The 22640-nt window shown below is 42.9% G+C and overlaps 1 protein-coding gene across 1 annotated transcript in view; it reads left to right on the plus strand.

The window, feature by feature from the left end:
* Window positions 1-22640, plus strand: part of LOC102948091 (myosin heavy chain, skeletal muscle, adult-like) — a 33487-nt gene extending 10847 nt beyond the window's left edge. The window contains exons 16-38 of the mRNA XM_037913483.1: window positions 3770-3857; window positions 3952-4069; window positions 4474-4597; window positions 4683-4819; window positions 4918-5173; window positions 7238-7480; window positions 8638-8814; window positions 8901-9046; window positions 9127-9217; window positions 9504-9893; window positions 10215-10341; window positions 13572-13690; window positions 14227-14423; window positions 14879-15062; window positions 15143-15308; window positions 15460-15584; window positions 15833-16141; window positions 16242-16445; window positions 17109-17234; window positions 17328-17498; window positions 17583-17687; window positions 17828-17923; window positions 22388-22640. Coding sequence (XP_037769411.1) covers window positions 3770-3857; window positions 3952-4069; window positions 4474-4597; window positions 4683-4819; window positions 4918-5173; window positions 7238-7480; window positions 8638-8814; window positions 8901-9046; window positions 9127-9217; window positions 9504-9893; window positions 10215-10341; window positions 13572-13690; window positions 14227-14423; window positions 14879-15062; window positions 15143-15308; window positions 15460-15584; window positions 15833-16141; window positions 16242-16445; window positions 17109-17234; window positions 17328-17498; window positions 17583-17687; window positions 17828-17923; window positions 22388-22540 — 3852 coding nt within the window. The 3' untranslated portion in view covers window positions 22541-22640. The remainder of the gene's footprint in view (window positions 1-3769; window positions 3858-3951; window positions 4070-4473; window positions 4598-4682; window positions 4820-4917; window positions 5174-7237; window positions 7481-8637; window positions 8815-8900; window positions 9047-9126; window positions 9218-9503; window positions 9894-10214; window positions 10342-13571; window positions 13691-14226; window positions 14424-14878; window positions 15063-15142; window positions 15309-15459; window positions 15585-15832; window positions 16142-16241; window positions 16446-17108; window positions 17235-17327; window positions 17499-17582; window positions 17688-17827; window positions 17924-22387) is intronic.

The raw sequence follows: 22640 nt of genomic DNA on the forward strand, positions 1-22640 counted from the left end.
CAAATTTATTAGAGCGTAAGCTTTCGTGGGCTACAGCCCGCTTCACTGGATGCATAGAATGGAACATATAGTAAGAAGATATATATATATATATACATACAGAGAAGGTGGAAGTTGCCATACAAACTGTAAGAGGCTAATTAATTAAGATGAGCTATTATCAGCAGGAAAAAAAACTTTTGTAGTGATAATCAAGATGGCCCATTTAGACAGTTGACAAGAAGGTGTGAGGATACTTAACATGGGGAAATAGATACAATGTGTAATGACCCACCCACTTCCAGTCTCTATTCAAAGCCAAATTAATGGTATCTAGTTTGCATATTAATTCAAGCTCAGCAGTTTCTCATTGGAGTCTGTTTTTGAAGCTTTTCTGTTGCAAAATTGCCACCCTTAAATCTTTTACTGAGTGGCCAGAGAGGTTGAAGGGTTCTCCTACCGATTTTTGAATGTTATGATTCCTGATGTCAGATTTGTGTCCATTTATTCTTTTGCGTAGAGACTGTCCAGTTTGGCCAATGTACATGGCAGAGGGGCATTGCTGGCACATGATGGCATATATCACATAGGTAGATGTGCAGGTGAACAAGCCCCTGATGGCATGGTTAATGTGATTAGTTCCTATGATGGTGTCACTTGAATAAATACGTGGACAGAGTTGGCATCGGGCTTTGTTGCAAGGATAGGTTCCTGGGTTAGTGTTTTCGGTGTGCGGTGTGTGGTTGCTGGAGAGTATTTGCTTCAGGTTGGGGGGCTGTCTGTAAGTGAGGACTGGTCTGTCTCCCAAGATCTGTGAGAGTGAGGGATCATTTTTCAGGATAGGTTGTAAATCTTTGATGATGCCTGGAGAGGTTTTAGCTGGGGGCTGAAGGTGACGGCTAGTGGCGTTCTGTTATTTTTTTTGTTGGGCCTGTCCTGTAGCAGGTGACTTCTGGGTACTCTTCTGGCTCTGTCAATCTGTTTTTTTCATTTCAGCAGGTGGGTATTGTAGTTTTAAGAATGCTTGATAGAGATCTTGTAGGTTAGTTTCCCTGACTCTGCTCCCTGAAGAATACATGTAGACTTATGTGATTCAAATTCATCTCCTTCTTGAGGTGTGGTTTATAACACATCATTTCAACTCAACTCACGACAAATCTTCCCCACGGACTTTACAATTCCTTCCCAATGCCAGCCTCAGCTGTCTGGCCTTTCCTAAAGCTTTTCCCAGCCAAGGCTTCTATTCCTTCTCCCTGAAGATATCTCCTGCCAGGTCCTTCTCCTGGCTCTGGGTCACACTCCTCTCTACGAACTCGCTCCCTCTTAATTACCACTCACAACCCACCATCATACGACATTGGCTCATCTGCTGGCCAAAGTCTTGAACCAGGATACTTGGACACATGCATGTGCCCCAGGAGCATCCTATTGTTACAGGTCCAGACTGCTTACATTTAAACCTGAAAACTTAGAAATGTCTCACTTCCCCCACTGCTCTGTCCCTTTCCATTCTTATACTCTTTGTGTTTTCCTTCACATACGTCCCATAAAAAACAAAGGATCTCCAGGGCTCCCAGGATATGATGCCCTTTCTGACACTGGTTTCCTGTCCTGTCTTGGTGAACATTTTCAGTATTGCCAACCTGTGGCATTCAAAAGCCATGAGTTGGGCGCCCAAAACTCATGAGAGTGAAATATGATTTCAAGAAAGAATCAGTGTTGGCTTTTTTCCTTGTCCTCTGCTCTCTGAGCCTTTAGTACACACTTGTCACATTTTCCAGCTTTTCTCCTCAACCCTGAGGTTCAGAAACTTACTTTTATTTTTCAGTTAAAAACTGACATTCCCTCCAAATCAATTGATTCCAGGAACTGGGGCATAAGAAAAACACCAAATATAGTGAGACTCATGATAAAACTGTGAGATGGGAACATTACATTCCACACTTCTAGGTAGCGCTATTTCTACAGTTTTATATCTCACTTTAAGGACCACACTCAGGATCCAAAGGAAGACGAGAACTTAGGTTAGAATGATTCTAGCTGGGATGTTTTGCAAGCTAGTCTACCTACAATGGTTATGTGCTACTCCTGACAGAATTCTGCACCGCTGTGGGAGCGCAGAATTCATATGGTCTGCATATTTCTGTGCTCCCCCCCCCCCGCCCCGTGCAGAAAAATGCAAAAGAACTCTGCGGGGGACATGTGCCTCTTCCCCAGCAGCACATCTGTTCCAGCATGCCTGGAGCAGCTTCAGAGATGCAAATCTCTGTGGGGGAAGGGGGCCTGGGCATGCATGCCTCTGGGGGAGACATTGATCACTGTCAGGGGGCAGGGCTGGCCAACAAGCAAGAGAGACTCTGTCCCTCTCGCTTGCTACTATGGCTCACTGGGCATGGGCGGGGGGTGGTGGTGTTAGGGCTTTTTATTATGCATGAGGAAAGCCCTGTTCCTGAGGCAGAAAAGTAGCAGCCTCCCTGTTAGTTAATTGATCTCATTCTCTGAGGCAGAAATGCAGCAACCTGCCTGCCGAGTAACATGTCTGTGACTTCTTGAGAATCGAAAAAACATCCAATTAAATATAAAGTGTCATGTTACTGAAAACTGTTTTTAAATTTAAAAAAATTGCTTTCGTAAATAAAAACACATTTTGTTAATGTTGCTGTTGATGGTTAATTGATCTCATTCCCTGAGACAGAACTGTACCAGCCTGCCTGCATAGTAACATTGTTAATGTTTCTATTGTTAGTTAAGTTTCAGAGTAACAGCCGTGTTAGTCTGTATTCGTAAAAAGAAAAGGAGTACTTGTGGCACCTTAGAGACTAACCAGTTTATTTGAGCATGAGCTTTCGTGAGCTACAGCTCACTTCATTGGATGCATAGCATATCGTGGAAACTGCAGAAGACATTATATACACACAGAGACCATGAAACAAAACTTCCTCCCACCCCACTACCAGCAGGAGAGTGGGGTGGGAGGAAGTTTTGTTTCATCATGCTCAAATAAACTGGTTAGTCTCTAAGGTGCCACAAGTACTCCTTTTCTTTTTATTGTTAGTTAACTGTTCCCATTCTTAGTCAATTCCCCCAGGAGCATAAAACCTGTAAAAGTTTTAAGGCCCCTACATTGCCAGAGTGATGTAAAGCCTCATGCATGACAGTAAGGGAATCTGCTAGGAAGAGCTATGTGCTCTCTCACTTTTTTCCTGTGCCAAAGAGGCACAATGGGGTTAGATTACAGCTCAGGATTTATTTTACTTACCCAGACTTTGAGGGCAAATAAAACATTTACCAAGCAGTCAATAAAATGTCAGGACAATTAGAAGCAAGCACTTCCCAAAGGTCTGGGACAATGATTAACAAACTGTATGACTTTCATGTGTGAAAGTCTGAGCAATTTAAAATGACATTCTGCTTTTTTTTTTTTTTTTTTTTTGCAGTTTGGTGTTCTGTAATGTAATTTAAATGAAAATTCAGTATTATTACTGGACTGCAGGGTATTAGTTACCAAGTGTTCGTAACTTAACTTACATGTGTTTAGGAAATGCTGAATAGTCATTGTGACTTTTTTCTGTATTGTAGTTTAAATAACTTACTAAAATAATTACAACTGCTAAGATTATATTGCATTATTTTGACAGATAAAATTGGCAGAATTTTAAATTTTTTGGCACAGAATACATCTCTTCCCAGGAGAAATGTGCATGATCCCATTATAATGAGTTTACTGCATCTATCAGTGCATATGCAGTGTTACATTGGTTAACCTAAACCTTTGTTTATGGTCTCACAGGAGAATTTAAACAAGCTGATGAGCAATCTGAGAAGCACTCATCCTCACTTTGTGCGGTGCATCATTCCCAATGAAACGAAGACACCCGGTAAGAAGAGCCAGTGTACAGAGATCTTAGTGAGATGCAGCCATTCCCTCTGGGCTGCACAATAAGGTACTAATTCATGCTGTGATTTGTTAAGGTGACATGGAGCATGAACTCGTACTACACCAGCTAAGGTGTAACGGCGTGCTGGAAGGGATCAGAATTTGCAGGAAAGGATTCCCCAGCAGAATTATTTACGCAGACTTTAAACAGAGGTCAGAGAGCTCTACTATACTGCCCCATTATGTTTATGCTGAGTAGCTTGTATTTCCTAATTATTTCAAATACTATATTCACTGAAGTATTTAGCATATATTTTCTTTACTCTGTTGTAAATACCAAATTAAAGTAATTTACTGTGGGTTAACAATGAGATTGATATCTTTGGAGTCTAAGGTCCTCTCTCCAGAGAACATATGTGGTAGGATATAATTGCAGTACAAGCTTTGTCAGACTATCCTAAAATTGTTCCTCAGCCAAACAGATGGACAGCCTCTAGGCATGAGAACTGGTCCAGTCAGCCTTTTTTCTGGCTTCCAGTTACTGGGAGCCAATTAGCGTCAATGGTGATGGTGGTTTTGGTGATAGGAACATCCTTATATTCGGGTTTCTCCTACAGATACAGGATTTTAAATGCAAGTGCTGTTCCAGAGGGACAGTTCATGGACAGCAAGAAGGCTTCTGAGAAACTACTTGGATCCATTGATATTGATCACACTCAGTATAAATTTGGTCACACTAAGGTACAGACACTCTTTGATTCAAACACCATCTATTTGTATTTTGTCCAGAATGAAAGTGATGTTTTGTAATATTCCCTTTTTCAAGGTGTTCTTCAAAGCGGGACTTCTGGGTCTTCTAGAGGAGATGAGAGATGATAAACTGGCAGAGATTATGACCCGCACACAAGCCAGATGTCGTGGCTTCCTGATGAGAATGGAGTATCAAAGAATGGTGGAAAGGAGGTAGCAATATGTCATCTTGCATGGGACTCGTTTGTTTGGGCTATTGCATCTATATTCATCACACACATAACACTTAACATATTTTAATTACATCATAGAGAGTCCATCTTCTGTATCCAATACAACGTTCGCTCGTTCATGAATGTCAAGCACTGGCCCTGGATGAAGCTGTACTTCAAGATCAAGCCCTTGCTGAGGAGTGCTGAAGCTGAGAAGGAGATGGCCAACATGAAGGAAGAGTTTGAGAAAATGAAGGAGGAGCTTGCTAAGTCTGAGGCAAAAAGGAAAGAACTGGAGGAAAAAATGGTGACCCTGATGCAAGAGAAAAACGACCTGCAGCTCCAAGTGCAGTCTGTGAGTATCACCAATGCATTCAACCCTTATTGCACAGGGGAAACTAAACCTGAAATTTCTAAATGCAAATTTCCCAGCAAGAGAATCATAAACTGACGGTTACCTTCCACTAGAAAAATGTTGCAAGTCAAATTAAAATACAAGGATTAAATGTTACATTTTCAAATTTAAGCTTGTTCATTTGGGGATTATCCAAAATGTATGGGTCCAAATAACTGGAGTATACACATATGTAAGCATATATAATGATGCCCCTTTGTGGGTCATCTGTGGGGTTGGAACTTGGGACCTCTGAATCCTTTGTATTTTCTAGATGCAGACCAATTAAACTATTTTTGTTTTGGATGGTGTAACTTTTGGGACTCTATCCTAGATCTTTATACTTCTGCTGTATAGTTCTATTTGTTGTACTACTCTATAGACCATGAGACAGGTAGCATTTTGAAAGCTAAGAAGGGTGGGGTTTTTTTGTTTTTGTTTTTTTTTGTTTTTTTTTACAAGAAGAGATGATTTGCTTTGTTCACAATGAGTGAGACGGCCAAGCTCTTTAAGGGGTGCCTCAGCACAATACTAAACAAAATGCCCAGCATTAAGAAAATGCATAGGTCAACCCAACCTCTGTCCCATAAAAACTACAGATTGGGAGCATCAAACATAAGTAAGTGGCTCAAAGAGAAAGTTACATATTTCAAGTGTGTTAGAGAAACCAGGTGGGGGAAGTAATATCTTTTATTGGACCAACTTCTGGTCACAGAGCTTTTCTTTGGGTCCTAAAGAAGAGCTCTGTGTAAGCTCAAAAGCGTGTCTCTCTCACCAACAGAATTTGGTCCAATAAAAGATACTGCCTCACCCACCTTGTCTCTCTAATATCCCAGGACCTACAGGGCTACCACAATACTGCAGATACCAAGTGTCGTAATTTTATGTAGCTGTAATTTAGTTATTTCTAAATTAAATTCTTTTAAAAATAACAAAGTCTTTCATCTTCAAATAATACTATGTACAGTATATGTCAAGTATGATATTTTAAAGCATACCCGTTTTTGAGGTGGCTGAGCACACAAAAAAGTGTCTATGTTCTTTTTAATTGGTAAAATTGTAATTTTTATGGTTACAGTGCTCAAATGTGAGTGAAGAACTTTACAAACATATAAAAAAATGCAAGACCCGTGACACAAAGAGCCAGATTTTCAAAAGAGCTCAGTATTCAAAACAGTTCCCATTGTTCTCAACTGACAACTTTCTAACTGAGAATAATCAATGTTGCTGGGTGCTCAGCATTTTAGAAAATTAGGCCATTAAAATCCAAATCATATGCAAATACAACAGGTGACACCAACCAACAGTGGGGTAAGAAACCAGTGATGAGAAGATAAAATTAAAAACAAACCAGCGTATGCAATTATATAGGATGTTTATAGGCATGTCTAGGCTCTGACCCTGCTCACATGCTTAACATAAACCGCCATACAAGCAATGGAAAGTCAGGAGGAATACTCATACTTCAGGTTGAACATGTGCAAAATTGTTTGCAGGATCTGGGCCTTAATGGTTTAGGGACAGATTATATACATTCATATGTAGTTATTACCTTAATTTTTGTCTAATTGTCTAATAGACTAAAATAAATTAATCTAGTTGCTGTTTTTCATGATCAGACATCTCATAAGAACATACAAATGGTCAAACTGAGTCAGACCAATGGTCCACCTAGCCCGGTATATTGTTTTCTACAGTGGCCACTGCCAGGTGCTTCAAAGGGAATGAACAGAACAGGGCAATCATCAAGTGATCCATCCCCTGTCATCCAGTCCCAGCATCTGGCAATCAGAGGCTAGGGACACCTAGAACATGGCATAGCAATCCTGACCATCTTTGCTAATAGCCATTGATGGACCTATCCTCTCAACAACAAGTAAACAATTAAAATCAATCATATTTTGTGCTGAGATGAAATATAATTTTTTTCAGCTTTTATTACAATACCACTATTTAGTGTGATATAAGATAGAACTAAAAGTCACCAAAACACAAATAAATGGAAAAACTACATTTCTCCAACAGGAATCTGAAGGCTTGGCTGATGCTGAGGAAAGATGTGACCAGCTGATCAAAACCAAAATCCAACTTGAAGCTAAAATTAAGGAGGTGACTGAAAGAGCAGAGGATGAGGAGGAGATGAACGCTGAGCTGACAGCCAAAAAGAGGAAACTGGAGGATGAATGTTCTGAGCTGAAGAAAGACATTGATGACCTTGAGTTAACATTGGCCAAGGTGGAAAAGGAAAAACATGCGACAGAAAACAAGGTAAAGGCCATATATATATGAATGAGAGAGAGATCTGTGCATGTATGCCTGGAGGGAGACTGGGACTTGCAGCCAGTAGGATGAGGAATGTGGGCAGGAGGAACAAGGGGGTGAGGGAAAGACAGTTCAGATGAAGAACTGGGAAGGGAAGAAATGGGACTGGCTGGGCAAGGAGACAGTGCACTATCTATTCTGTGTACTGAATGAGGCAGGAGTCCTAGGAGGTCCTATGGTAAACAATAGTATGTAATCACGTAATTAAAAACTCTATCATAATAGATATGTTGCACAGGCAACCTTAATTCAGGAATTTCCTAACCTTGGAGTGCTTGACTTTGAAACCTAACTTTTCTTTGAACGTTGTTTTTGTGTGTGAGACAATTATATATATATACACACACACACTTTCTTAATTTACATATTTAGTTTATACTTTGCATTCATTTAATAAAAAAGATCAATATATAATAATGTATTTATTTATCTTTATCATTTACTTTCCAAGTAAGGAATAATAAATACATTAATGCATTTATGAGGTATAATATGCCACCAATTGAGTAGCTGCCATTCTAATTTATATTTCAATGGTAAACAGACAGATTTTCAAAACTGCCCAGAACCCCCAGTTGGAGTAGAAATTTCTAAAGCCCTCATAACTCTAAACTGTCAACCCAGAACAAAGGTTGTTGCTGAGTACTTAGTATTTTTAAAAATATATTTTTTTGAACATGAACATATACTTCAATGCCTAAAAATTGAGATGTGACCTCTTTTGAAACGCAGGCATTAAGTTGTTATTTGGTCTCTTATTGTTGAGGGAACAAACTGACTGAAATGGGACAAGTCCAGACCTTAGTAGGGCAGAGGTGGGAGTTTTCAGCTGTAAGTGATGACAGTTTCATGAGAATCTCTTCCCAGTTTTTTCTGAGGTCACTCAGAGAAAAGATAATGAAGTAGCTATGACTTCAGACATGACAGTTCTTTCTGCTTATTATATTACATTTCCATGCAGCCAGTACCTATTCCTTGAATCTTATAAAATCTTGGATAAAAACATCAAATTTAATAAATCTAAGTTTTAAATGACACTGTCATTTCACAAACAATAATGTTTTGTATCCATTTTCTTTAACCATCTTTATTCAACTCTGAAGGTGAAAAACCTCACTGAGGAGATGGCAGTGCTGGATGAGACCATTGCTAAACTGACAAAGGAAAAGAAAGCCCTCCAGGAGGCCCATCAGCAGACCCTGGATGACCTGCAGGCAGAAGAGGACAAAGTGAATTCACTGACTAAAGCTAAAACCAAGCTGGAGCAGCAAGTGGACGATGTAGGCACAATAACATATGGAGAGAACAAAACCAGTGTGAAGTTAGGCTCTTGTTCGCAGAGCATTTATGGCCTTTTTCTGTTTAGCTTGAAGGGTCGCTGGAGCAAGAGAAGAAGATTCGCATGGATCTTGAAAGAGCGAAGAGGAAACTTGAAGGAGATTTGAAGCTGGCCCAGGAATCCACAATGGATTTAGAAAATGATAAACAGCAGCTGGAGGAAAAACTGAAGAAGTAGGTATGGTTTGCAGGGAGTATCATGCAGATACATTTTGTTCCGGAACTAACTCTTTTTTTTCCGTTCGTGTGAAAAGGAAAGACTTTGAAATCAGTCAGTTCCTAAGCAAAATTGAGGATGAGCAAGTCCTGGGCATCCAGCTGCAGAAGAAGATCAAAGAGTTACAGGTAAGTCATAGTTTATCTTTGTTCCAGCCCAAGAGGGAGTTCAGTTTAAAGGAAGGCATCGGTCTTAGTGAACGTGATGTATCAGGGACCCAATTTTCTCTCAATGGGTCTTTGGATGTAGCTACCCCAGTTCAGGGAGGCGATGTTTCTTTGCCACCGGAACCCCTGTTTTCAGTGTAGCCTGCATCTATTCTACGGAGTTATGACAGCAGAACTCTGCTGACAGCCATACTGGTGTTGACCCCAGACTGAAGCCACAGTCTTAGTGTTTCCTGTTGTTCTCCAGGCTCGTATTGAGGAACTGGAGGAGGAGATAGAGGCTGAACGTGCCTCTCGGGCGAAAGCAGAGAAGCAGCGGGGTGATCTCTCCAGGGAACTCGAGGAGATCAGTGAGCGTCTGGAAGAAGCTGGTGGAGCCACAGCAGTTCAGATTGAGATGAACAAGAAGCGTGAGGCAGAATTCCAGAAAATGCGCCGAGACCTTGAGGAGGCCACTCTGCAGCACGAAGCCACAGCTGCCGCCCTCCGGAAGAAGCACGCGGACAGCACGGCAGAGCTTGGGGAGCAAATCGACAACCTGCAACGAGTCAAGCAGAAGCTGGAGAAGGAGAAGAGTGAACTGAAGATGGAGATTGACGACCTGGCTAGTAACGTGGAGACTGTCTCCAAAGCCAAGGTACAGAAACAATATATATATATATATAAACATATATGTTTATTGCAAAAAACAGACTGCACCTTCAGATTTGCACTTTGTAGAGGTATTCTTAAATAATAATAAAGAAGAAAAAATCACTGATGTTATTGCTGTTGTTATGTCACATATATAATACGATTTTTATTTTACTATTTGCATAATATTTAGTTTTATGAAGGGTGAGGTTTCCTTACTAATTGAGCCCACATGTAGTTTGTCATGACAAAGATCCCAATGATCTCAGAATGCTGGAGAGCCCATGTGTTTAATCCTCTTTCTTTTTGTCCATTTCACACAAAGGCAAACCTTGAGAAGATGTGCCGTACTCTGGAAGATCAGCTTAGCGAGGTTAAGACAAAAGAAGAAGAGCATCAGCGTATGATCAATGACCTCAGTGCTCAAAGAGCTCGTCTACAGACAGAATCAGGTAAAACATACATGTTGTACAACTGTGAGCGCATACAGGAGATGCTGTGATAGGAGGAAATTTCCATCATATGCACAACATCTGATCCACCATAAGAACGTAAGAACGGCCATACTGGGTCAGACCAAAAGTCCATCTAGGCCAGTATGCTCTATTCTGACAGTGGCTCATGCCAGGTGTCCCAGAGGGAAAGAACAGAACAGGTAATCATCAAGCGATCCATCCTGTCACCCATTCCCAGCTTCTGGCAAACAGCCTATCCTGCCTGTCTATCTTGACTCATAGCCATTGATAGATCTATCCTCCATAAATTTATCTAGTTAGTTTTTGAACACTGTTATAGTCTTGGTCTTCTCAACATCCTCTGGCAAGGAGTTCCATTGGTTGACTGTGCGTTGTGTAAAAAAATACTTCCTTTTGTTTGTTTTAAACCTCCGGCTTATTAGTTTCATTTGGTGACCCCTAGTTCTTGAGAAGTTATGAGAAGGAGTAAATAACACTTCCTTATTTACTTTCTCCACACCAGTCATGATTTTATAGACCTCAATCATATCCGCCCTTAGTCATCTTTTTTCCAAGCTGAAAAGTCCCAGTCTTATGAATCTCTCCTCATATGGCAGCCATTCCATGCCCTTAATCATTTTTGTTGCCCTTTTCTGAACCGCTTCCAATTCCGAGATATCTTTTTTGAGATATGGCGACCACATCTGCATGAAGTATTCAAGATTTGGGCATACTATGGATTTATATAGAGGCAGTATGATATTTTCTTTGTTATTATCGATCGCTGTCTTAATGGTGCCCAACATTCTGTTCGCTTTTTTGATTGCCACTGCACATTGAGTAGATGTTTTCAGAGAACTATCCGCAATGACTCCAAGATCTCTTTCTTGAGTGCTAACAGCTAATTTAGACATCATCATTTTATATGTATAGTTGGGATTATGTTTTCCAATGTGCATTACTTTCCATTTATTAACATTGAATTTCATATGCTATTTGGTTGCCCAGTCACCCAGTTTTGAGAGATCCTTTTGTAGCTCTTCGCAGTCTGCCTAGGACTTAACTATCTTGAGTAGTTTTGTATCATCGGCATATTTTGCCACCTCACGATTTACCCCTTTTTCCAGATCATTTATGAATATGTTGAATAGTACTGGGCCCAGTACAGACCCCTGGGGGACACCACTATTTAGCTCTCTCCATTCTGAAAACTGACCATTTATTCCTACCCTTTGTTTCCTATCTTTTAACCTGTTACTGATCCATGAGAGGACCTTCCCTCTTATCCCATGACAGCTTACTATGTTTAAGAGCCTTTGGTGAGGGACTTCGTCAAAGGCTTTCTGAAAACCTAAGTATACTATATCCACATGCTTGACCCCCTCAAAGAATTCTAGTAGATTGGTGAGGCATGATTTCCCTTTTCAAAAAACATATTGACTCGTCCACAACAAATTATGTTCATCTATGTGTCTGACAATTTTGTTCTTTACTATAGTTTCAGCCAGTTTGCCCAGTACTGAAATCAGGTTTGCCTGTAATTGCCTCTGGAGCCCTTTTGAAAAATTGGCATCACATTAGCTATCCTCCAGTCACCTGGTACAGAAGCTGGTTTAAATGATAGGTTACAGACTACAGTTAGTAGCCCTGCAATTTCACATTTGAGTTCCTTCAGAGCTCTTGGGTGAATACCATCTGGTCCAAGCAACTTATTACTGTTTAATTTATCAATTTGTTCCAAAACCTCGTCTAATGACACCTCAATCTGGGACAGTTCCTCAGATTTGTCACCTAAAATGAATGGCTCAGGTTTGGGAATCTCCCTCACATTCTCAGCCGAGAAGACCAATGCAAAGAATTCATTTAATTTCTCCGCAATGGCCTTATCGTCCTTGAGTTCTTCTTTAGCATATCAATTGTCCAGTGGCCCTACTGATTCTTTAGCAGGCTTCCTGCTTCTGATGTATTTAAAAATTTTTGCTATTACTTGCTAATTCTTTTTTGGCCTTCCTAATTATTTTTTTCACTTCATTTGTCAGAGTTTATGCTCCTTTCTATTGTCCTCACTAGGATTTAACTTCCACTTTTTAGAGGATACCTTTTTGCCTCTTGCTGCTTCTCTTACTTTGTTGTTTAGCCAAAGTGACTCTTTTTTGCTTCTCTTATTATGTTTTTTAATTTGGTGGATACATTTAAGTTGAGCCTCTATTATGGTATCTTTAAAAGGTTTCCATGCAGCTTGCAGGGATTTTACTTTTGGAACTGTACCTTTTCATTTCTGTTTAACTAACCTCCTCATTTTTGTGTAGTTCCCCTTTCTAAATTAAATGCGACAGTGTTGGGCCACTGTGGTGTTTTCCCCGCCACAGGGATGTTAAATTTAATTATATTATGGTCACTATTACCATGCGGTTCAGCTATATTCACCTCTTGGACCAGATCCTGTGCTCCACTTAGGACTAAATCAAGAATTGCCTCTCCTCTTGTGGGTTCCAGGACTAGCCGCTCCAAGAAGCAGTCATTTAAAGCGTCAAGAAACTTTATCTCTGCATCCTGTCCTGAGGTGACATGTACCCAGCCAATTTGGGGATAGTTGAAATCCCCCGTTATTACTGAGTTTTTTATTTTAATAGCCTCTCTAATCACCATCCTGGTCAGGTGGTCGGTAGTGTATCCCTACCACTATGTTCTGACTGTTCAAGCATGGACTTACTATCCATAGAGATTCTATGTTACAGTTTGGTTCATTTAAGATTTTTACTTCATTTGATTCCACACTTTCTTTCACATAGAGTACGACTCCCCCACCAGCACAACCTGTTCTGTGGTTCTGATATATTTTGTATCCTGGTATTAATGTGTCCCAGTGATTATCTTCATTCCATCATGTTTCTGTGATGCCTATTATATCAATATCCTCATTTAATACAAGGCACTCTAGTTCACCCATCTTATTATTTAGACTTCTAGCATTGGTATATAAGCACTTTAAAAACATGTCACTTTTTAGCTGTCTCCCATGACATGATGTAATTGAATGAGACTTTTTTCATTTGACTGTTTCTCATGAAAAAAAGTTTCTATTTGACACCTGCCGTTAGCACTGATTACATCAGATTATCATCCTCTAGAAGACCATCCTATATTAATCTGTTTTAAAATAATAAATTACTTTATTATGTTCACTTAATTGCCATTTAATATAATCTATCTGGAATCTTTCTTAGGTGAATTTGCACGCCAGGTAGAGGAAAAAGATGCTTTGATTTCTCAGCTCACAAGAGGCAAACAGGCATTTACCCAACAGATTGAGGAACTCAAGAGGCATCTAGAGGAGGAGATAAAGGTGAGGATTTTTCCAACAGCCTTTTCTGTGAAGCTCGATTCTTGTTGTGAGCAAGATGCTTTAACCTCAAATGAAACCGTAGCACCCTAGAGAATAGAGGGGGAAAGGTCCTGTTAGGTCACCTATCCCAGCCCCTGCCAATGCAGAATTGTTTCCTAGAGTATATTTATGAATGCTTTCATAGAGTCACAGAGTTTCAGGCCTGAAATGACCATTGGATCATTTAATCTGACCTGTATATCAAAGGTCCCCAACACAAATCAGCAACCACATACTAAGCCCATCATCCAAAATTAGACTGAAGTGTTACAACCCTCCAGAGACTAAATTATTGTGTGCCGAGAATAGGAGTTATCGAGGTGCGCTAATGCCCGAGGCACCTGCAGTTATCAAAACCCAGCGTAAAGTTTACCATCCATCGAATCTCGCACCACCACTTCCCCGGGATAGCGTTCCACAGTCTGACAGAGCTCACTGTCAGGAGGATCCCTAGGATATTTAGCTACATCACTGTGCTACTCCTGTTGTGTCTCCAGGCTAAGAACGCACTGGCCCACGCCTTGCAGTCTGCTCGCCATGACTGCGACTTGCTCCGGGAGCAATATGAGGAGGAGCAGGAAGCCAAGGGTGAGCTGCAACGCGCCCTGTCCAAGGCCAACAGTGAAGTTGCCCAGTGGAGAACCAAATACGAGACGGATGCCATTCAGCGCACAGAGGAACTGGAAGACGCCAAGTATGTGCTGGGGGGAGGACTGGAAGAGGCCAAGAACTAAATGGGGAAATGTGAAGAGGCTAGTGATATGCTCAGGATGGGACTGGAAGAGGCCAAGGATGTGCTTTGGAGAGGGTGATTAGAGGACATGCAGAATATCCATTTAGTGGTATGGGTTGGAAAATGGCAAATATGCTCATTAGGTTTAGAAAGACTGAGAGAGGCCCTGTCCTCGGTCGATAATGCGTGTGAGCTGATGGCAGACAGATTATCGGAGACAATGTACTGTATATGAATTGGATAAGAGCAACTGAGAAAGGACCTGATCTGTGTGTGCACTGGGGTCACAGCCCAGAAGAGGTGACTTCTGCTCTCGTGAATCCCAGAGCAGCTGCACACAGATTTCTTCCCATATTGCTCACTAAATGGGAGCCGTATTTACTCACTAAGTGGGAGCTGTATTTACAATCTTCCAGGAAGAAGCTTGCCCAGCGTCTGCAGGACGCTGAAGAACATGTCGAAGCGGTGAATTCCAAATGTGCTTCCCTTGAAAAGACGAAGCAGAGGCTGCAGAATGAAGTGGAGGACCTGATGATTGATGTGGAAAGATCTAATGCTGCCTGCGCAGCTCTGGATAAGAAGCAGAAGAATTTCGATAAGGTATTTCAGCCTTGTGGGTGTTGGATGGAGCATCCGCTAGTGATCTCCGTTGCTTAGACTAAGGTCTTGTTGTTCTTTAGGTTCTGGCAGAATGGAAGCAGAAATATGAGGAAACGCAGGCTGAACTGGAAGCTTCCCAGAAGGAGTCTCGCTCGCTCAGCACGGAGCTGTTTAAGATGAAGAATGCTTATGAGGAAACCTTGGATCAACTTGAAACTCTGAAGCGTGAGAACAAGAACTTGCAGCGTAAGTCCCCGGATTTCTTCTCCTAACACGGGGCTTCTGGAAAGCTTGTCAACACTCTAAAGTGAATCTGTCTGTGCCTGTGGCATTGCTAAAGAGCCTCTCTCTCTTTGGGCCCTTTGTCTGATTGCGTTATTTGTTTGTAACCCAACAGAGGAGATTTCTGACCTCACGGAGCAGATTGCAGAGGGGGGAAAGACCATCCATGAGCTGGAGAAAGTGAAGAAGCAGATTGAGCAAGAGAAATCAGAAATCCAGTCCGCTCTGGAGGAAGCTGAGGTACACATGCCATTAGTCACTGCTTTACAAAGAGAGAGTCAGAAAACCTTGGAGCTGTATCCTGTTGTAAACACGGTGGAGTAATTCACAGGGACAGGAGGACAGCACATGCTGTGCTGGAAGCTATGTACTCAGTGCCCATGCTACCCACAGCACTACATTCCAGTTTGTGGGAGCATCTAACACTTTATGTGGAAGGAAACAACTATTTTTGTCCCTTTATTGACCCTTCACTTGCTCTTGTTAAGGCTTCACTAGAACATGAAGAGGGCAAAATCCTCCGCATCCAACTTGAGCTGAACCAGGTAAAGTCTGAAATTGACAGGAAGATTGCTGAGAAAGATGAGGAAATTGAACAGCTGAAGAGAAACCATGTCAGAGTTGTGGAGTCCATGCAGAGCACCCTGGATGCTGAGATCAGGAGCAGAAACGAAGCCCTGAGGCTAAAGAAGAAGATGGAGGGGGATCTGAATGAAATGGAGATCCAGCTGAGCCATGCCAGCCGCCTGGCTGCAGAGGCACAGAAGAATCTGCGAAACACACAAGGAGTGCTCAAGGTACACTAAGCCACACATGCCTAGTGCGATAGCTCAGCTGGTCTTTTCAGCATGCCAAGGAGTCTGCGCCTCCAGGTAATTTCTCTCACTCGTTTTACAGGATACCCAGATTCACTTGGATGATGCTCTCCGAAGCCAAGAAGACCTGAAGGAGCAGGTGGCCATGGTTGAGCGCAGAGCTAACCTGATGCTGGCCGAGATTGAGGAGCTGAGGGCAGCTCTGGAACAGACAGAGAGGGCCAGGAAAGTGGCTGAACAGGAGCTTCTGGATGCAAGTGAACGAGTTCAGCTCCTGCACACCCAGGTCAGGGTCTAGTGTGAAAAGAAATCCCACAAACCCCTAAGCAGGAGACTGCTCTGTAGGTATCCTGCTCCAAAGAGCAGCACTAGGGGGTGTTTAGAAGATTTTTGTTCTTGAAATGGCCTTTACGCTAATGTCCATAGGATGGACCTTTGTTAAACAGAAAGCAAGAAGCTGCAAGGCCCTCTTTGGTTTTCCTCATGTTGCTGTGTTGAAGGCGACACAGGGATGACGAAGGTTATAATTGCAGTGATGTGATGGAGGGGGCAAGTGTCTCAGAGGCTCTGGGAGTGGATTTCCTGCCTCTTATACAGTTTCCATCATTGGATACTTTTAAGTCATCTCTGCCATCCCCTGGGGCTCAGGAAGTATTTCTACACAGTATTATTTTGTTTTGGAATGGACCAGATTTACAACAATTGGCACATAGGGTTTGTCACAAGCTGGGAGGGCAGGAGGTAATGTTAGTGAGAGCTCTTAAAATATTCACAGCACATCACTGACTAGCTGCCAATGTCCTGCAGTGATGATACATTTGGAGGAGAGTTCTGCAGCAGTAAAATGTTAATAGTAACCTGTACATTAAACACAAATATTCAGTTCCTGCTCCAGAGTCAATATTTTGGGACTAACTGTAACCACGTCTTATCTATTGTTATTAAACAGAACACCAGTCTGATCAACACGAAGAAGAAGCTGGAAACAGACATTTCCCAAATCCAGAGTGAAATGGAGGAGACAATTCAGGAAGCGCGTAATGCAGAAGAGAAGGCCAAGAAGGCAATCACTGATGTGAGTTGAAGGCACCTTTCTTTGGAGAACATGGCCGTGTTTGCACCTGAAATGGCTAGTTTTCTGGACAGGTTTCCTTTCTTTACTCACTAGGCGGCCATGATGGCAGAGGAGCTGAAGAAGGAGCAGGACACCAGCGCCCACCTGGAGAGGATGAAGAAGAACCTGGACCAGACGGTGAAGGACCTGCAGCTCCGTCTGGATGAGGCAGAACAGCTGGCACTGAAGGGTGGCAAGAAGCAAATCCAGAAACTGGAAGCCAGAGTGCGTATTCCCCATATTTGTGCAATTAGGAGCATTTCCTACGCGTAGTCACAATGAAACTCAGTGATCCGTTTCTCATTTCAGGTGCGTGAGCTGGAAGGTGAGGTTGACAATGAGCAGAAACGCAGCGCTGATGCTATCAAGGGTGTTCGCAAGTATGAGAGAAGAGTAAAGGAACTGACCTATCAAGTAAGGAGGGAGGCCCTTGTGCTGTCACATCCTTCTCTGGGGAGCACGAATTGTTTGCATGTGAACCTGCAGGGGGTAATTTTATTTTATCATATGGGCAAATGAGCTCATCTCTTTCCTGCTTTATTAACTGCTTTCAGTCTGAGGAAGACCGGAAGAATATTCTCAGGCTTCAAGATCTGGTTGATAAACTACAACTGAAAGTGAAATCTTACAAGAGACAAGCCGAGGAGTCTGTAAGTATCAGTCGGAGGAGGAATGATAGTTACCTGCTAACGAGGTGGGAATTGTACTAACTAGCATAGGATGTGCGGGGGGTATCGTAGGCTTGGGGAGGCTAAGCCTTCCCAAACAGCCAGGCGTGGCCCTGCCCACGCTCCGCTCCAAGGCCCCCACCTGCCTCCCACTCTTCCCCCTGGTCCCAGCCCAGGCTGCTCCTCTTCCCCGAAGCAGCCTGGGACTTGGGGCAGGCTGGCCAGGATGGGGTGGCCGGTGGCCTGGGCTGGGTGATGCGGCGGGACTCTGATGAAGTGAGCTGTAGCTCACGAAAGCTTATGCTCAAATAAATTTGTTAGTCTCTAAGGTGCCACTAGTACTCCTTTTCTTTTTGCGAATACAGACTAACACATATGCTACTCTGAAACCATTCTAACTAGTGGATATAAGAAATTATGAAGTTGCATTTGTTCAGCAGAACAAGGTTTAAGGATCAACAGAACCTTGATAGTTCATGCTTATATCTGAGAAACTAATTACTGAAAGAGTAAGCAAAGAAACAATAAAAAATCATAAAAGAATAATATATATAAGTACATTTGATAAGCATAGTTTATTTGTCAGTGTTTATGTTCATAGTTCATAGCACATTATATAGAGGATTTAATAAATGATAAGAAAACTGAGCAATATAAGAATTCTACAGCATTTTGCAATTACATTTTTGCTGAAAGTGGAGAAATGTTGCTGGTTTTTGTATATGTCAGTTAGGGACCAGTGCGTAAATCAGTGATCACTGACTCATGCAGATGAAAACTGTATGTGCTAGGCACATGCATTTTTCATCTATCCCCAGAAGAGTTCTCACCTCATTGAAAATTTCTTTTTGCTATTCCGTAACTTTTCAAAATCTTCTCAACCTTGGAAAAGTTACAGACTGCAAAGTTTCCGAGCTCCTTTACCCTTTTCCTGTTGTGCAACTTTTCCAAAGTTGAGAACATTTTGAAAAGTTATCTAGTGGCAAAAGGAAAAAAAAAACAAAGACAAATGAAACATCCATCATTCGATCACATTCATTTTGCAAAAGGGAAAAAGGGGGAAAAATTGGTAGGATGGGGTGAAACAGTTTGAAATTCAAAATTTTGAAATTTTCAGTTTCAATGAAAAAGTGTTTTGAAAGGTATCCGTGAAATAATTTGTTTAGAAAAAAGACTATTTTTCATTGAAATGAAAAAAATTCTAGCAACTCTACTGAATACTTTGCTTAGCTCTACTAATAACTCAGTCACAGTTGCACAAAAAATCTTCCAGATTTAGCATGTGCCTAGGCCACCATGAGGCAGATTCTTCGTGCTGGGTTTGTGGAGGGAAGTTTAAAAATAACAAAAAGTGCTAAATGATTGGAAGTGCACACCTGAGTCAGCTGGCAACTCAACTGCCAACGTTGTTAGCTTGGCCTGATGAGGCCTTGCCTCTGTGAACATGCTCCTTGTGTTGCCTGCCCCAGGCCCAGTACAGATAAGGATGTCTAGTCTCTGCTGATGGGACAATTTGCTAGAGGGAGATTGTGAATGTCTCATTACTCACCAACTCCTCCAAATCCCTGCCTTCACCTCAGGGGCAGCAGGATAATAATGTTAAGCAGAATGGAGGATCCCATGATTTAAGCTCTCTGTGAATGTTTTTCATCATTCCACAATTTTATGCAAATACTCAACTTTCATTCTAAACAAAGAATCAAATTTAATTTTCCTCCACAAAGATCCATCCTTCCTAAGAAAGAGTGTTATGCTGCTGCCTTGGGACCCCAGACAGCTGCCTGAGGATAGTTAGCAACTGAAAGGGAGCTGCCTGGCTGGGAGAGAAGGCAAGGAATAGGGAGCTGCCTGATCTGTGTCTATGCTGCCTGACTGGGAGAGGGAAGAGGGAAAATGAGTGGGAGGCAAGTGCTTCCTCTGTGAGGACCTGATCCAAACCTCACTGGAATTACTGGAAAGGCTCCAGTTAACTTCAGTGGACTTTGGATCAGGCTCTTAGGGAGGAAAAGGATTGTGACAGAATGAGAAATTCCTACTTTTCTCTTGAAACTGCTCCTCATTTTCTCATTCTGTTCAGGGCAATCTGACTCTTTGAATATGGTTCAAAGTACCCAGGCTGCCAATCAAAATATCACTTTCATAAATTTCAGTTGTGTGCACACAATACATGGCATATCTGACGCTGTGGAGCTCAGTATTCAAATGGTAGATTAATGGTGCGGATGCAACACTAACTCCCCGTCCTGCTCACCGAAACACACTGTGTTATCAAGGCTGTGTCTCCTGGAACTCAGCTTCAGGGTGGATGCACTCTTGTTGTTGGTTCTGCGATGTAATGAAAGGTGGTTTGTTCATAGTCCAATCCTAAACTCGGAGAATACAAACTGCAGACCTAAAACTGTCTCCTGAAAGGCTCACAAGCTAGAATGGATGGCACTTCTCTTCTGGATTTTCGTCACTTCCCTGTCCCTAAGTGAATAGACTTCTGGTAGCAATTACATGTGCAGCATCATTCTACATTTAAAAAGGATTTCACCTCACTTTTAATACATTTTCTAACTTAGAAAATGGTGAGTGTGAGAAGGTCTGTACTTGGTTTTCAGATAAGAGATGGCAAGCGAGTGACAGAGTCTGGGCCTTCTCCTTATCAAGCAGTTGTATCCCATAAAGTTCCAAATGCAGGAAAAGGGTGTCAGTCCCAGTCACATCTAGTGGTCAGAGCAGGTGTTAGACCTAGTGGTTAGATAGCCTAGTTGGTAGCCAGAAATTGGAGCTCAGGGTTCGAGCTGCAGCCAGAGTCCAGACGCCAGAGTCAAGAGTCAGGGACAAAGTCATCAGTCAGGAGTCGGAGTCCAGGGGCAGAACTGGCTTACCTGGAGTGAGGCAAGGCAGGGACAAGGCTGGAGCCAGGGCAGGAGCAAAGCAAGAGCAAGGCTGGGAACAAGGCAGGAGCAGGCACTACCGCAGCTCTGGGTACATGCTTTGAGCGGTTGTTGAACTGCTGCTGCTGCTGGGTTTAAGAGCCAAGCTGCCGAATCTGCCAACCAATCAGGCAGCTTTCTGTAGGCCAGCTGTGCTTGTTAAGGTTGCCCAGAGACTGGCTCTGCTTTGGGCCCTGCTTCCAGATTGGCTCTGCCAGAAGCCCTGATGCCTGACAGTACCACCCTTTCGAGTGCACCTCCTACGGGCCCAGGGCCTGGTTTCTCAGGGGACTACTGAAAAACTCTTGCAATAGGGCCAGGGTGTGGATGTTTATTCCCATGACCGCTAGTCCATTCTGTAACCTTCCCAGTCCACCCCTTACTGGAGCCTTCCCCTAACTTGCCAAGAGTGGAGGATTCAGTGGCCCAAGTACACCTCCGGTCCAGAGAGTGGGCAGTGGAAGGTCAGAGCGGTTTGCTCTGTGTGGGTTCTCAGTGTAGGGGTTTAAAAGTGTGATGTGAAAGCGTGTATCTTCAAGGACTTGGGCAGCCATAACCTGAAAGGCATTGGATTCACACATTGTATAACACTGAAGGGGCTCAGGTATTGGTAGTCTGGCAGATGGGTAGCTAAATTTAAAGTTCTGGGCTGAGAACCACACCTTGCCCCTATGACCACATTGGGGGTGGCCCTGATGGCTTCAGTCAGCATGATATTTATTGGCAGACTGGACATGTTCTCTGAGCTCCTGGTGCACCTGGTGTAGGTGAGTGGCTTTGTCAGTGGGGTACAACTGTGGGCATAGCAGAAATTGGAGCTGACACTGATTTAGAAATCCACAAAATTTGTTGCAATTGCCATTTAACTTGTCATGCAGGGGGAGATTGCTCTCAAGGGGAGTGGGGGTTGGAGCTGAAGACAGCACAGATTGAGCTTGCAGGACTGCATGCTAAACCTACAGGGTGGCAACTTGGGCCTGCAAGGTATAGGACTCCCACCCTCTCGCTCAGAGAGATATTGGCCTTTGTGGAATTCATGCTTCCTGCACCAGCTCTAGTTCTTGTATTGTTTTGTGCTGGGCTGCTCAAACGGTCAGTGACTGGAATATGAGCAGTCGCTGCCTAGTGGTCAGAGCAAGAGTCAGATTAGAACAGCATTTGACAGCCAGGAATTGGAGCCCAGGGTCAGAGCCAGAGTCAGAGGTCAGAAATCAGAGCCAAGGGTCCAGGTTACCTGGAGAGAGGCAAGGCAGGAGCAGGGCTGGGAACGAACAGGAGATATCATAGATATACGTGAATGCTGGGGGCAACTGCTGAACTGCTGCTGCGGCTGGGCTTAAGAGCAGGCTGCTGATCCTTCCAACCAGTCAGGGTGTGTAGGCATCAGGCAGCCTGCGTTAGGCCAGCTGCATTCACTGAGGTTGCCCAGAGAGTGGCTCCACTGCAGGCACTGCTGCAGGCCCTGACTCCTGACAAAGGGCAGCTGTCAGCACTTTGGTTTTCACAAGGCTCTCTCCATCCTCAGGAGGAACTATCCAATGTCAACCTCACCAAGTTCCGCAAGATCCAGCACGAGCTGGAAGAGGCTGAGGAGAGGGCTGACATTGCGGAGTCCCAGGTCAACAAACTGCGGGTGAAGAGCCGCGAGATTCACAGGAAGATTGAAGGAGAAGAGTGAGGATGTCACCATGCTGTGAAGTGACTGAAGAAATGCACAAAATGTGAATCTCTCTGTCACTTTGTTGTATTTATTGGTTATTCTGTCCTCAGTGTCTAGG

This window comes from Chelonia mydas, chromosome 14 (assembly GCF_015237465.2).
Source record: "Chelonia mydas isolate rCheMyd1 chromosome 14, rCheMyd1.pri.v2, whole genome shotgun sequence".
Lineage (NCBI taxonomy): Eukaryota > Metazoa > Chordata > Testudines > Cheloniidae > Chelonia > Chelonia mydas.